This window comes from Nansenia antarctica (assembly GCF_963989245.1).
Source record: "Nansenia antarctica genome assembly, chromosome: 7".
Classification (NCBI taxonomy): domain Eukaryota; kingdom Metazoa; phylum Chordata; class Actinopteri; order Argentiniformes; family Microstomatidae; genus Nansenia; species Nansenia antarctica.
The window spans coordinates 22,922,819-22,938,243 of NC_137677.1; the positions used below are offsets into that span (position 1 = coordinate 22,922,819).

At 41.7% G+C, this 15,425-nt stretch overlaps 1 protein-coding gene across 1 annotated transcript in view; it reads right to left on the reverse strand.

Annotated features, from left to right (window-relative positions):
• Positions 1–14,196, reverse strand: part of LOC308162489 (leucine-rich repeat and guanylate kinase domain-containing protein-like) — a gene marked incomplete at both ends in the record, with an annotated part of 66,090 nt that extends 51,894 nt beyond the window's left edge. Inside the window, 1 exon segment of the mRNA XM_080536638.1 lies at positions 14,182–14,196. Within this exon segment, the coding sequence (XP_080392764.1) occupies positions 14,182–14,196 (15 nt within the window).
• Positions 14,197–15,425: the final 1,229 nt, after the last annotated feature.

A 15,425-nucleotide genomic window follows, 5' to 3' on the forward strand; every position in this document is an offset into this window, starting at 1 on the left:
TGACGTTCATTGACGTTGAATCCGACGCGCTGTATGACGTATCCCATACGGGTAGTGGTGTTTCTCAACCCTCTCCTCGGGGCGCCCCAGCCGCTCCACATATTTGATCTGTTCCACCACCAGCACACCTGATTCAACTAATCAAGTCCAAAGCAATTATGATTTGGACTTGATTAGTTGAATCAGGTGTGCTGGTGGTGGAACAGATCAAATATGTGGAGCGGCTGGGGCGCCCCGAGGAGAGGGTTGAGAAACACATAGTGAGTTGGACTTGTGATCGGAAGGTTGTGAGTTCAAATCCCGCCTGAAACCACACCACTACTAGTGTGCCCTTGAGTAAGGCACTTAGCCCTCAGTTACTCCAGGGGGAATGTCCCTGTAATTCGTAATTGTAAATCGCTTTGGATTAAAAAAGCGTCTGCTAAATGGCAAAAAAAAAAAAACGCAGGCAAATCGCAGGCTTTGCGATTAGCTAATCGCGTCATTTCAAATCGCGATTTCGATTTAAAATCGATTAATCGTGCAGCCCTAATCCTAACCCTATAACTGCCTGGGCCAGCTCCATCTAACCCTGACCCTATCACTGTCTGGGTCATTCTGACCCTAACACTATCACTGCCTGGCCAGCTCCATCTGAGCTCCCTTGAGTGGCGTGACCTGGCGGTGGTCTATATGATAGTTTGTTCAGGTTTGTGGTTTTTGGTTGGTTGGTCCGGTAACAGAACCAAAATGTGCGCACTCGTTCACACACATTTATCAACAGTGATTCACACCAATATTTCTCAATAAAAACCAGACCATATGAAATGTAAAGGAAAGGAAGGAAATGGAGAGAACTATCTAAATATCACTTTCCACTCATCCTAACATTAGACAACTTAATAACATTAACTTACCATCCAACTCGCCATCTATCTCCTCCACATCCTCTACTCTTTCCTCCTCTTTCACCATCATGTCTTTCTCCACCACTTCTTCTCCTCCTTCCTCTTCTGTCACCATCACTTCCTCCTCCCCCTCTTTCACTACCACATTGAGTTCCAGTGTTTGACTGCAGTCCTCCAGCTTTACTGCCACCATCTCTGGACCCCGCTCTGTGGTTGTCTGGGCTGGAGAACCACAGCCAGAACCCAGGGACTCTGTGGACTTGTGTTCAGACATGGTAGCTGGGCTGTGAGGTGGAGCTGTGTAGAGTAAACAAAGGAAGAGGCACATATAGTGGAGAGTTAATTTCACAAACATACGGATTACCAAAAACCTAACAGAGGTTAGGCACTACTATGAATTGTTGTGCTAAAGCGTCTTCCACATTGACGGGGCTGCGGCCTGATAGGGCTGAATAAGGTTTTCATAAATGTTAAATAAGGTTAAAACAGGATACTTTATATAATTCTGTATATGAACCTTGTATCACTGTGTAAACTTCTGTACAGCCTGTCTCTGGGCTCTGTTAATGATTGTGTGAACCTTGGCCCCTTCTCTCCCCTGCTTATCAGATTTCCATGACACTTTCTGCTAATGATTCGTTCTGAACAAACACCCCACTTTTCTAGGACTCTGATAGGATCACAAACTGTCTCCCCTTTTCCATTCTGAGAGAATAAATAAACTGGCTTACAGGAGAAGAGATTAGTACCAATATAGCGTCTCTCTCTCAGGAGAGGCCTCATATTCGTCCTCCTTGCAAGTAAATAATAATCATGATTGATTCCGTGTCTCTTTGTTGTTTAAAGTCTACTACGGTCTGTTTGAACTAGCGACGGGTTAGCATGGCTTGCTTTACAAACAAGCTGAACAGAATATAGCATTTAAGCCTAGAACCATCCTCTGCTACCCGACATTTGGTCCTTCGAGCCGGATCTCAAGGTCGTCTGATGGGGGAAGAAGATTCGACACACCGAAGTCTGTTGCAACAGCCCGGGATCGAGCGAACCCGGAGAAAGTCCTGGAACGTCAAATTCGCTCCAGGCCGGTGACGTTAGATGTCGAACCTTTCTCCTCCAAAAGGACGGCTGACGAGATCCAGACCAAGACATAAGCAACAAAGACCGGTAAATATAATAGAAACTATGAATGAAAGTGAATTATAATAGAAAAAGAAAGATTGCAATCGAAATGAATAGTCTATCTATCCTAAATTGTACAAAATAGGAGTTGTTTAACATGCAAAAAGAATCCACTTTAAAAGACAGATGTATATCTTTTTATATGTAAACAGTAGACTAATGGAAATTAGACTGTGGAGTTTGACAATACGAAGGGAATCCACTTTGAAAGATAAGTGTATATCCTTTCGTGTTAGGTAAACAGCAGACTAAGAATGGAACTGAAACTATGACTGAAAGTGAGAATTAGAAAAGTGTAGAATTAGAAAGTGCATGTGTTAGAATTAGTGCAAGATTAAGGATACTGTATGTTCAGTGACAGAGAGAGAGCAGAGGAGAAGCACACAAGGTGGGGGCTATGTGTCAGAGTGGACACAGAACAGGAAACAGGGAGCATGGAACAGCAGAAAGAGATAAGAGAGAGTGTGTGTGTTTAAGACAGAGAGAGGGAATGTGTGTTTGAGTAAGAGATAAGAGAGAGTGTGTGTGACAGAGAGAGCGAGTGTATGTGTGTGTGTAAGAGATAAGAGAGAGTGTGTGAGAGAGTGTGAGAGTAGAGGAGACGAGGAGAGGAGACTAGGAGACGAGTAGAGGAGACGAGGAGAGGAGACTAGGAGACTAGTAGAGGAGTAGAGGAGACTAGGAGACTAGGAGACGAGTAGAGGAGACGAGGAGAGGAGACTAGGAGACTAGTAGAGGAGTAGAGGAGACTAGGAGACTAGGAGACGAGTAGAGGAGACGAGGAGAGGAGACTAGGAGACTAGGAGAGGAGACGAGGAGACTAGGAAACGAGTAGAGGAGACGAGGAGAGGAGACTAGGAGACAAGGAGAGGAGACGAGGAGACTAGGAGAATAGTAGAGGAGTAGAGGAGACTAGGAGACTAGGAGACGAGTAGAGGAGACTAGGAGACGAGAAGAGGAGACGAGGAGAGGAGACTAGGAGACTAGTAGAGGAGTAGAGGAGACTAGGAGACGAGGAGAGGAGACGAGGAATAGACAGACAGACAGGAGACAGACAGACAGAAAGACGAGGAATAGACGGAGGACAAACTGAGACAGACAGACAGAAAGAGAGGAATAGACAGACAGACAGGAGACAGACAGACAGACAGAGAGACAGACAGACAGAGAGAGAGAGAGAGAGGGAGAGACAGACAGACACAGACAGACAGAGAGAAAGAGAGAAAGAGAGAGAGAGAGAGAAAGAGAGAGAGAGAGAGAGAGAGAGAGAGAGAGAGAGAGAGAGAGAGAGAGAGAGAGAGAGAGAGAGAGAGAGAGAGAGAGAGAGAGAGGAGGGAGACAGAGGACAAACTGCTATTTTTAGTGTGACCCCCTCCTGATCCACAGAACAGAGACCAGGGGAGTAATACGAATTTGGACGAATGACAAAGTTTATAGAATAGATGGGAAAATTGTATTACCACAAAGCCTCTACAAACAGCAGCTAATTTGATACATGGTCTTTTTAATGACATGTATCAAAAAGCAGGGAAGGTGATTGACAGGGATTAATGCACATTTTCACGTATATAATTACACACAAAAAAAAAATAAAAAAAAAAAATAAATATATAGTGATAATGGCGCACATTTCGTGAACGAATTGATCAAACACAGTGTCCAAACACCTGGACATTGAAGAGTGTGTTTCTCTAATGGAAACACACATGACAATAAAATTGAGACCTATGGGTTTGATATGAATGAATGAATGAAATGAATGAAATAAATGAAATTAATGAATTTGAAATAGTAAATGGGAGATTAGACTACCCATAGTAGACGACAATAGGGAAGTATTGATTGATTGAAAACTTTATTAGAAGATTTGCAGAAGCAAGTGACATGAAAGTACATATTTCAATTGGGGTCCTTGATACTCAATTCATCGTTATATGTAAAGACAGCAGATTTGGCAGAAACAGAAAACACACTGGTGGATGGCTAATTAGGAAATAGGAAATAGCCAGAACAAATGATCTGCCAGTCCCTTCTGTTCCCTACAGGATCCAAGACTACAACCTGATGACCAGATCCTCATCGACGAGATGGAAGGAGAACACTGGCGCAGCCCGCGGTGGGTTGAGCCATTTGGGGTGCTGCTGAGCATCTCAACTGCTGTCAAGATCGCAGAACGAGATACGTGGATACACAGAGCCATTGAAAGAAGTGACATTGTTCCCCTCGAACGACGGGTGGTGGTGGAAGCCCGGGCTACAAAGGGGTTATTCAGTTAGTGAATTACGTCTCAAACCCGGTGAAGAATTCTTCAGATCCACTACCTCTTAGAATGAGGGGACCAAATCCTCCCGACGACCCAAACGAGACGCCCGTCCAGGCACACGACCCAGTCTGGGGCAGTAATGTCCCAGATGACAAGAAACCTTGAACTATCAATCAGAGACATTTGTAAACGCATCCCTTACGAACTGAATGACTCTTGACCTATCGACTGCAGTGGCAGGAGGAACATGTGTGATGCTTGACATCAAATGATTAATATTTGGAACCTAAGTACCTAACCCAATTTGAGAAACTCTAATCCAAGTTGAGATTCATGTGTGATCTGTACGGCGATGTTGAATGACAGTTAAACTAGAAAATATGAAAGAAAGTTAAAACGACCTGAATAAAGAAAGAATGTTTGTATCGTGATAAATTATGAAAAACAGCAGGGAATGATAGGGCTGAATAAGGTTTTCATAAATGTTAAATAAGGTTAAAACAGGATACTTTATATAATTCTGTATATGAACCTTGTATCACTGTGTAAACTTCTGTACAGCCTGTCTCTGGGCTCTGTTAATGATTGTGTGAACCTTGGCCCCTTCTCTCCCCTGCTTATCAGATTTCCATGACACTTTCTGCTAATGATTCGTTCTGAACAAACACCCCACTTTTCTAGGACTCTGATAGGATCACAAACTGTCTCCCCTTTTCCATTCTGAGAGAATAAATAAACTGGCTTACAGGAGAAGAGATTAGTACCAATATATCGTCTCTCTCTCAGGAGAGGCCTCATATTCGTCCTCCTTGCAAGTAAATAATAATCATGATTGATTCCGTGTCTCTTTGTTGTTTAAAGTCTACTACGGTCTGTTTGAACTAGCGACGGGTTAGCATGGCTTGCTTTACAAACAAGCTGAACAGAATATAGCATTTAAGCCTAGAACCATCCTCTGCTACCCGACAGGCCTGATTCTCTACCCCTCTCTCTGAATGGTGCACTCTACACTGGATGGATTTAAAAGGAATAGACTGGTCTAAGGCTAAGCAATATGGTGAACTCTCGTGCTAACACCAATCAAATGTTTTTGAATGCGCCCAGGATTCGTAACCAAAGCTAAATCCTGTTTCCCTTTTTCACCCCTACCCCTTGTTCTGGAGAGCCACTCTCTTTTCGGCTTGCCCCTCAGAACAGTTGCAAGGGATAGTGGTTGAAAGCTTCCCCTATTAAATGGGATAACCCTTCAAGTCCCTGATACGTCATCAGTAGTATCATAGACCTTCTCCAAGGAGTTCCCCAGGGGTCCATTTTAGGACCGTTGCTTTTTAGCCTATACATGCTACCCCTCAGTTCTGTTATCAAGAAGCATAGCGTTAACTACCACAGCTATGCTGACGACACTCAGCTTTATATCTCAGTAACTCCCAACGACTACAAGATGATCGACCACCTGATAGACTGTATTGCCGATATTAATATTTGGATGACACAAAACTTTCTCCAACTCAATCAAGAAAAAACTGAGGTATTGATCATTGGCGAGAAAACTGGGAGAGAGAAATTATCTGCACACTTGAAAACACTAGCTCTTAACACTAATGGCGCTTTTCCATTGACCGGCCCGGGTCGGGTCAGGTCGGGTCGGGTCGGGTCAGGTCGGGTCACTTTTGATCTGTTCTGGTTTCCATTACACAAACCGACCCGGACTAGTAGGAGGAGTAGAGGATAGTAGGCGGAGTTACGCGTCACACGCAGCCTGGCAAAAAGCTTCCGGGTGTACACAGCAACAGCAGTGATTTTTTGGGAGAGAAAGAGAAAGAGAGAGAGGAAGCTATGTACACATAATAAAGTCATGTTTTTTGAACCCTTAAAACCACTGCCTTCACTTGTCTGCTTTATGAACTGTAGTATCATCATCGGGAAACGCCGACAAGACGCGAATCTACCGGAATTTGACTCATGACACAGCCGGTGTTATTCACAGACAAACACGGTGCCGTTTGCGGGTTAATAACTTCGGTTTACCGGGGGTTAGGATAACAATTCAAACGTGTCCGGAAAGAGGAGAAGCCAGGGAATTCAAAAGTTTTTGAATGGAGTCGATCCTCCACTCCTATCACCGTGGACACAGCGCGGAGCGAATTCCCTGTTAAAACCGGCATTTGACTCATGAGTGAATGGTGAAAATGGCTGGACGGCTGCTGGCGAACTCCCGGTTCATCGAGTTTACGGTTAAAAGCATAACTTCTCGGGGTGTCAGCGCGGTGGTTAAGGGCTCAAAATGACCGTAGACAGATGGTGAAGTTAGCAAAGGAGTATTGTGTTTTTTTTACCACCTCCACAGCCGGTGTTATTCACGGACAAACACGGTGCATAATAGCGATTTTTGTGTTGTGCTTGTTGTAAATAAAAGTTATATGATTCATTGAAATGACATTAAACTAAGATAATACGATGGTCAGCATAATTTTCCGAATCTTTATTAATAAGCTATTACAGAAAATGTAGTGACATTTTCCTAGTGAATGTGGTATTTTCAAGATGGCGGTTGTGAAGAAATAATATGGGATGGGACATGGGATGACGATTGTCCATTGACCAATCAACGGTGTGGGACCTGGGACCTGGGACCCTGGGTCCCTGCTCGGATGTGGTACCTGGGACCTAGGACTGAAGCGACCCGGACCGACGAATGGAAAAGGGGACCGAAGCGGGCAGACCTAGGTCAGCACCAGGTCAGTACCAGGTCTGCAACGTAGTGGAAAAGCGCCATAAGTGTCAGGCCAGGAATCTTGGTGTCATAATTGACCCAGATCTAAATTTTGAAACTCATATTAATAACACTATTAAAACATCCTTCTACCATCTAAGAAACATCACTAAGGTACAATCATTTCTCTCCCAGGCAGACACTGAAAAATTAATGCATGCGTTTGTTACTAGTAGGCTAGATTACTGTAATGCTCTCCTGACAGGTCTCCCCAAAAAAATGATAAATAGACTACAAATGGTTCAAAATGCTGCTGCTCGTGTCCTTACTAGGACCAAACGGAGAGCGCACATAACACCTGTCTTGAGATCACTACACTGGCTCCCTGTCAGTCATAGAATAGACTTTAAGATCCTTTTACTAGTTTATAAATCACTTCACTGTGATGCACCCAATTACATGGTGGACATGCTCATAAGATACACACTAGCTAGACCCCTACGGTCTAGTGACACGGAACTGTTAATAGTGCCAGAGGCTAGGACAAAGAGATTTGGAGGATCAGCTTTTAGCATATATGCTCCTAGATTGTGGAACACCCTACCTGAGGGCCTGAGGTTGTCTAAAACTCAGGACATTTTTAAGCGTGACCTCAAAACCTACTTATTCAATGTCGCCTTTTGATACTAAGGGAGACATTGGACATTATAGAACTAGGATCACTAGGCCATTACACCATACTCGTGTTTTTGAGATTTGTGTTGACAGGAAAATGGACCCGGGTGCTGATGAGGCACTGTCAGCTCCAAATAGCACCTAGAGCAGTACTGGAACCGGTACAAGGGTGTATCAGGACCACCATCAGGTTGTATTGCTGTCATCTTTATTGTCTCTATTGTGTTGTTGCATCTTAACTGTGCTTAAGTTTCTCTTTTGGCAGGACCTGTGACCATACTGGATGCAGAACGATGCAAATACAACACAAAATTTATGGACAGTGTGTACGCCGATAATATGCAAGGAAGTTTTCCTGGATACATGGTGTACAGGTTTTTGCCCTTGCTTGCTTGCTTTGTGCCGGTGGTCCTGGCCTCCCCTGGGGGACCGCTGGGTACTCAGTGTTTCCTCTACATGCATTTCATCGTGGCGGGCCGCCACGATGGAATTTCCTCCGCCACCATTCAGATTTCTCAAAAAAAAAAAAAAAAAAAGTTCTCCAAAAAAAAAAAAAAAAAAAAAACATTTTAGCTGATTAAAATATATCTGATCCTAGATCAGCGCTATAATGGATGTTGACTAAAAGTGCACCTAAATCCACGCCCATCTCTCTCTAACCGCTGATCCAAAATCAGATTAATGACATTCAGTTGACGACGTGACACAAGGGCTCCTGATTGGTCTAAATGTGAACTGTGGTATTATTGTTATTGTGTACAGGCCACCGTAGTGACATCCGGGGGGTATTCCATCAACATCGCTAAAGGGAAAATCCAGGTTTAGTCTGATAAATCTCGCGAGAGTTCTTACAAATATCCAGGCATGCTTGAGTGTGTTGTTGACAATCGTTCATGTCCTTCATTAAACGTTTAGCTTTGTCATTTGATACGCCGCCTACGACTACCATCTCTCTGCACTACAGTAAACAGTTAATCAGTAACGTTAGCCGCTTTTGTGCTCATGTAGGCCTACTTCGTATTATATTATAGCTGATGATCTTTGTGTGTGTATGTGACTGTCAGTCACAAGTTTATATTCTGTATATTCATTATTTATTTTTTTGGGCCATCCTCTAGTTTTGGCTGTGATTAGAAAAAAAAAAAAAAAAAAAAAAAAAAAACGCTGTTTTGAGCGCGCGTGCGCGTTTCATGCGCGTGCACGCGAAAAAATCACGGCCACCCGCCACCATTGTAAAAATTCCTGGAGGAAACACTGGTACTGGTAAGCAAACTGGCTAGTAGTCGCTCTATTGGTAGAGGGCTGCAAGGGAATTTTTTCCTGGCTACATAGTATACAGGTTTTTTACTTTTGCCTGCTCGCGGCTCTGTCAGTATTGATTGATTGATTGACTGATTGACTGAACATTTTCATTGTGTGAAGCGCATTGAGTTGCATCTTGTAAGAAATGCGCTATACAAATAAAATTTGATTTTGATTTGATTTGATAGAAAAGCATGAAGGCTTGCAATTCTACATCAGCATACTAGCGATTTTTTGTTATGCTTGTGATAAAGAAGAGGTCTATAATACATTGAAAGGACATTAAACTAAGATAATATGATGATTATCATCACTTTTACAAATGTATTAAAGAAGAACATAATGACCTTTGTGGTTGCTTGTGAGTTCGCCACTATCTTTCGCAAGGCATTCTGGGAGGTTTGTCATAACACTAGATTTGGAGTGTGCCTCTGAAACAACTCTGTTTGGAGTGTGCCTCTGAAACAACTCTGTTTGGAGGGCCATGTAGCCCTAACACTTTACCCTACCCCTCCATCCCAACAAGAATCGGGACACTCTACCCCTACTTGTGAATGTGCAAAATGGAGGGGTAGGGCAAAACTGTAGGGGCAAGGGGTGTGTTGGGATTGGGCCTTACCATCTACGATCTAGCTACAGCTACATTAAAGTCAGCGTGTCTAGCTACAGCTACATTACAAGGTTGCTCACTTTATATAATAATACAAGGTTCCACGCATGATATAAAAATAGCTATTGAAACGCCTCCTTACAGTTGTAAAGTAAAACGTAGTTCGCTAGCTGCTTAGCACTCTCCATAGCTTGACATTGAGAGCTAGCTAGCTAGCATATCCATGGTGTTTCCATGTTCAAAACGCATTTTGGTGCTCAGCCCGGCTAGCATCCCATATGCCTCAGTCATCAAGATCACTTGGTCTTCACATTAAAACGGAGTAGCAGCTAGTTGCAGCCTTGAGTGTAGTACTGTAATAAAAACGAACCTGTTCTATGAAGCTTTATCTCCGGTTGAAAACGGATGCTTAGCAACGTCCGTAGACGGTGGTTCTCCTCCTGGCAACGGGAGACTTCTCCTTGGTACTCTAACATCGTTCTTTCCACCGCCCCGAATATCTCAAAAGCTGCCGCTGTTAATCGCTCGGAGATAAACACTTTCAACTGCTGTATCTCTGCCATTCTGATATCATAACAGTCTAAAAGCGATCTGGTGGTCAACACATGTGAACTTCCTGTTTCCGCGTCTTCTTCTTCGTTTTTTTGGGGGGATTGGCAGTTGGCAACTAACTTAAGGCGCATTACCGCCACCTACCGGACTGTGTGGAACGTCAGATTGACAGGGGAAAGAATTATAGAAAATGGAAATAATAAGCAAAATTGGGGAGGGGCGGTGTTACATTTGATCTATTAATCCAGTTTCTTTCAAATACTTTATTATCTGGTTGTATACTTTAAATGTGTTTCCAAGTAAATTCCCTACAGTAAAACTTTCTGAATTGCTGATTTCAGTAGCTTTCTCTGTTCCTCATATTTCTCACATTTCAGCAACATATGCTGAGCAGATTCCTGGTTATTACAGTGGCACAAATGCCAGTTGGGTGTTTTCCTTTTCTATGAACTGTGTCATTCAATCCAGTGTGACCTATCCTGAGACAGGAAATGACTGTCTCTTCTTTCCGGTTCCTACCCATCCTACTTCCTATTCCAACTTTCTTCTGAATGCTATACAAATGTCTTCCTGTTTCATTTCTGTTCCAGTCTTCTTGCCATAATTCCTGCATGTGTGTTTTAATGATTGATTTTACCTCAACTTTGCACATTGGAATATCCATTTCTATTGTTGTGATTTAAGTGACTGCTTAGCTAATATATATCTGCATCTTCATTTCCTTCTACCCCTACATGAGCAGGAACACAAACAGAGCCAACATATCTGTGCTATATATTCCATACATTAACTGATGAATCCTGAAAATAATATCCTGTCTGCAAGATTTCAAAGATCTAATACTAGACAATGCTGCCCGGCTGTCTGAAGCAATTAATGCATTATTTACCCTATTTATCTACCAACCGTTCCAATGCTGTCAAAATTGCTAGCAGCTCCACTGTGTATACTGATAAATGATCGGTGGTTCTTTTTTTAATTCCTGTCTTATACTGAGGGAGATATACTGCAGCTCCTGTTCGGCCTGTCTCTGGGTCTTTTCACCCATCTGTAAAAATTTGAGCCTTGTCACTGTAGTGCAGACCAATATAGTTTTGTGCTATGTTCCCAAACTGTGCATATTTAGACTTCTTTCGAAGTTTTGGAGTATCAGAATGTTTAGTGCTCACAGATATTATGGTCTTTAAAGGGATGTTTCAGCCTATTTTCATGTTTAGGTGAAAATGAATTTTCTCTGAGTTGTTCTCATAGGCCAATAGTGAAATGAATATGAGGAGAGCTAGTGGGCAGTGCTTTTAAATGTGTGTGTGTGTGTGTGTGTGTGTGTGTGTGTGTGTGTGTGTGTGTGTGTGTGTGTGTAGCCTATGGTTGGTTTTTACCAATGTAGATTTTATAACATGGGAATTTTAACATATACACACAATTGGTTGTGTTACATGTGATTACTCCCCTTAAAACAGATATCCTCCTTTGTATTTATTATCCTAAATCATGTTTTTTCTTTTAGATTAGATTAGATTCAACCTTAGTGTCATTGACAAGTACTAAGCGCAGTTCGTCATCTAACCAGTAGAAAAGCCATGAATGTTTCAAGTTTATTGTTACGCTACATTACACGTGTAAGAGAATACAATGTGGCTTCAGTTCCTGACATTGCAGCACAACAATAAGGCAATAGGCATAATACAAGATAAAGGTGACAATATTACAGGTAAGACAGGATACACTAGTGGTGCAACTAGTAATAATAGATAGTTCAGTAATAAAGTGGCTGTGTGCTTAAGGTTTTCATAGTCATATAAGGCCAGTGTCAAGGGTAGTGTTACGGTTCCCTCCCCTCTCTCTCTCTCCCTCTCTCCCTCCCTCCCTCCCTCCCTCTCTCTCTCTCTCTCTCCCTCCCTCCCTCCCTCCCTCTCTCTCTCTCAAGGATGGAAACATACTGTTGTTAGAATTCATTTTATTCTGATATTTACAGCACCACAGACAGACATACTGTATACTGATGGATTGTTCTCTATAGAAAAAAAACCTCATAGGAAACTGCAGAACAGAGTTAGTCTAACAATGATGTACTTGTGTACATATGGAAATGCCATGTTAATATTCTACCAGGGTAAATACGTTACTGCCATGTTAATATTCTACCAGAGTGTTTCAATGAGTTTGAAACTCTGAAAGGGAAATGTTGACAAGAGGAATGATGATCACATCATGAACAATATTCTTCTTATTATTAATAATAATAACAATAACAATAAAAACAATAATAACAACAATAATAATAATAATATCCATCAGGACTTTATACCAGTTATACCACACACGAGAGACAGAGAGAGAGAGAGAGAGAGAGAGAGAGAGAGAGAGAGAGAGAGAGAGAGAGAGATAGAGAGAGAGACATCTCTGACCATGTTGTTTCATTACTAGTTTGGTTACTAAGTGGTTGTTTAACTCATAACTCTCTTACAAGGACAAGAGCTGCGTGTGTGTGTGTGTGTGTGTGTGTGTCAGTATGTTTTTAAGGAGGGGGACAGAGCCTCACAGACCACATCTGAAGATCCAGATTCATAAGAGGGCCCCTTAATCTTCATGTTGTGAAGGCCCACAGTTTAGTGCCAGTTTTAGTTTCCCCAAACCAGCCCTATTTTTGCCCCTAGTATTTCCTTTGTTATTTTCTATACAATTATATACGTTTCGTGAAGTATATGTATTATTCTTGTAATGTTTTATGCATATGTTTGATGACGTAGTATCCGGGGTGTGTCTGTGACCCGGATGCTACGTTCGGTGGTGGTATATAAGAGACGGAAGGGCGGAGTCAGTCAGTGTGTGGTGAGCAGCAGAACGAGAGAGAAGCAGTACGAGAGAGAATAACGAGAAGCCGATCCAAGATGGCGGATTCAGCAGCGCGCACCCCGTGCAGCAACTGAAGACGCCAGGAAAGCGATCATCGAGTGTACCACGGTAGCCCGTTTTAGTTGTGTTCAACGTTGGACCAAGCGGGACGCCAGCTGGACATTAATCGTCGCCTCCACGAGCGAACACAGACTCCAGCGGAGCTTCTACGCGGACCACTTCATCGACGCACAGGCCATTCAACCAGGCCTCAACGCGCACCACGCCACTGGACTATAAGCCTGTTCAGGCCAGAGACTATCAGTGAGTGATTGAGAGTGTGTGTGGCCGGCCGGGTGGGAATGTATATATGGGGATGTATACAACCGTCCTGTAATAAATGTGTTGTTCATCTGTAATACCGTGTGTTAGTTGTTTGTAGCTTCAATGCTAATGCTAGTTGTTTGTAGCTTCAATGCTAATGCTAGTTGTTTGTAGCGCTAATGCTAATGCTAGTTGTTTGTAGCGCTAATGCTAATGCTAGTTGTTTGAAGGCTAATGCTAATGCTAGTTCCCTTGCTAATGCTAACGACATTAACTGCCAGTCTAACGGTTTGCTGTCGCCCCCTGCCTGTATCCTCCTATACTGCCTATTTAGCTCCCTTAGTTAGATAACCAGCCCCTTCCTAAATTATACAGTCCTTTTCAGCTACTCCCTGGTTACACTTCAAGATTTAGACAATCTGTGTAGAGGAAGCTGAAGCTGTCATTAGAAACAAAGGCTTCTCCACTAAGTATTGAATTAATTTCAGTTAGTGTGTTCAATACTTTTTTCCTGTTTCATTCCACTTTATTACACATATATAACTTTACATATGGACTTAAATGTTTCGATTTTTTGTCTGGATTGTTTGAGTTAATACCAAAGTCTGGTGTAAATTGCACTTAAATAGGCTCATTGGAAATTTTCTAGACAAAATGTTGATGTGTTCGATACTTATTTCCCCCACTGTACATGCATGCTTTGGATGAAACCGTCAGTTAAATGACATTATACACTAACTCTATATTCATATTGTGTTATTCTGTCAGAAACACATGTTAAATTCTCATGCAGTGGATCACAAGGGTGTGCGTGTGCATGTGTATGTGTGTTAGGTCATACCTGGCTCTGGTCCATGTTTGATAAGAATGTTCTAGTTATAACGTCTTGCTCTGTTCCTTTTTATGTTTGTCTTTGTTTCATGTTATTATATATACACATATTATTCATTTATTGTTTAATGTTATTATATATATACTGTATATACATATTATTCATTTATTGTTTAATGTTATTATATATATACATATTATTCATTTATTGTAGTATATTATATATATACATATTATTCATTTATTGTTTCATGTTATTATATATAGACATATTATTCATTTATTGTTTAATGTTATTATATATATATATATATACATATTATTCATTTATTGTTTAGTGTTATATATATATATATATACATATTATACATTTATTGTTTCATGTTATTATATATATACATATTATTCATTGTATGTTTCATTTTATTATACATATACATATGATTCATTTATTGTTTCATGTTATTATTAGGGCTGGGACTTTAACGCGTTAATTTCGATTAATTAATTACAGAAAAAATAACGCATTAACTTTTTTAAAGCATTTTAATCTCACTTTTTGTTGTTGTATTTGGCCAGCCCTGCCACTTCTGTCCCTTGTGAGAGACTTTTCTCCTGGCAGGCAACATAGTGCAGCCTTGAGCTCTGAACATGTAAACAGGTTAGTTTGTCTCAGCAACTGGCTGAAAGAGAAGAAGCAGAAGAAGTAGTAGGCTTAGAGGTATCCTGAGACCAATGGGTTTATTGTTACCATTTTAGATGGCACTTGTGACTTTATGTTAAACTGTTGGTCTGTTTATTATTTTGACCACGGATATTTGGGTGGGTAGGGGAGGGTGGGGAGGGTTAGTGTAACATTAGGTTAGGTACATTGTGTGATCTGTTGGTCTGTGTAGCTAAACTAAACAGGATTTTGATGCTTTAAACTTATGTATATGTCTATTCATTGATTCACTCGTATACCAAATACAGTTCACCTGAGTTTCAAATGTCAGTTCACCTGAGTTCACCTGCTAGTCCACTAGATACCTGCCGTTAGCTCATAACTGGCAGTTCTCCCACTTTGATAAGGATGTTCTTGGTGTTTTTCTGTTATTCTGTCAGAAACACATGTTAAATTATCATGCAGTGGCTCACAAGACGTGTGAGTGTGTGTGTGTGTGTGTGTGTGTGTGTGTGTGTGTGTGTGTGTGTGTGTGTGTGCTTGTTTGTGTGTGTGTCAGTGTGTATATAAGGAGGGGGACAGAGCCTCAA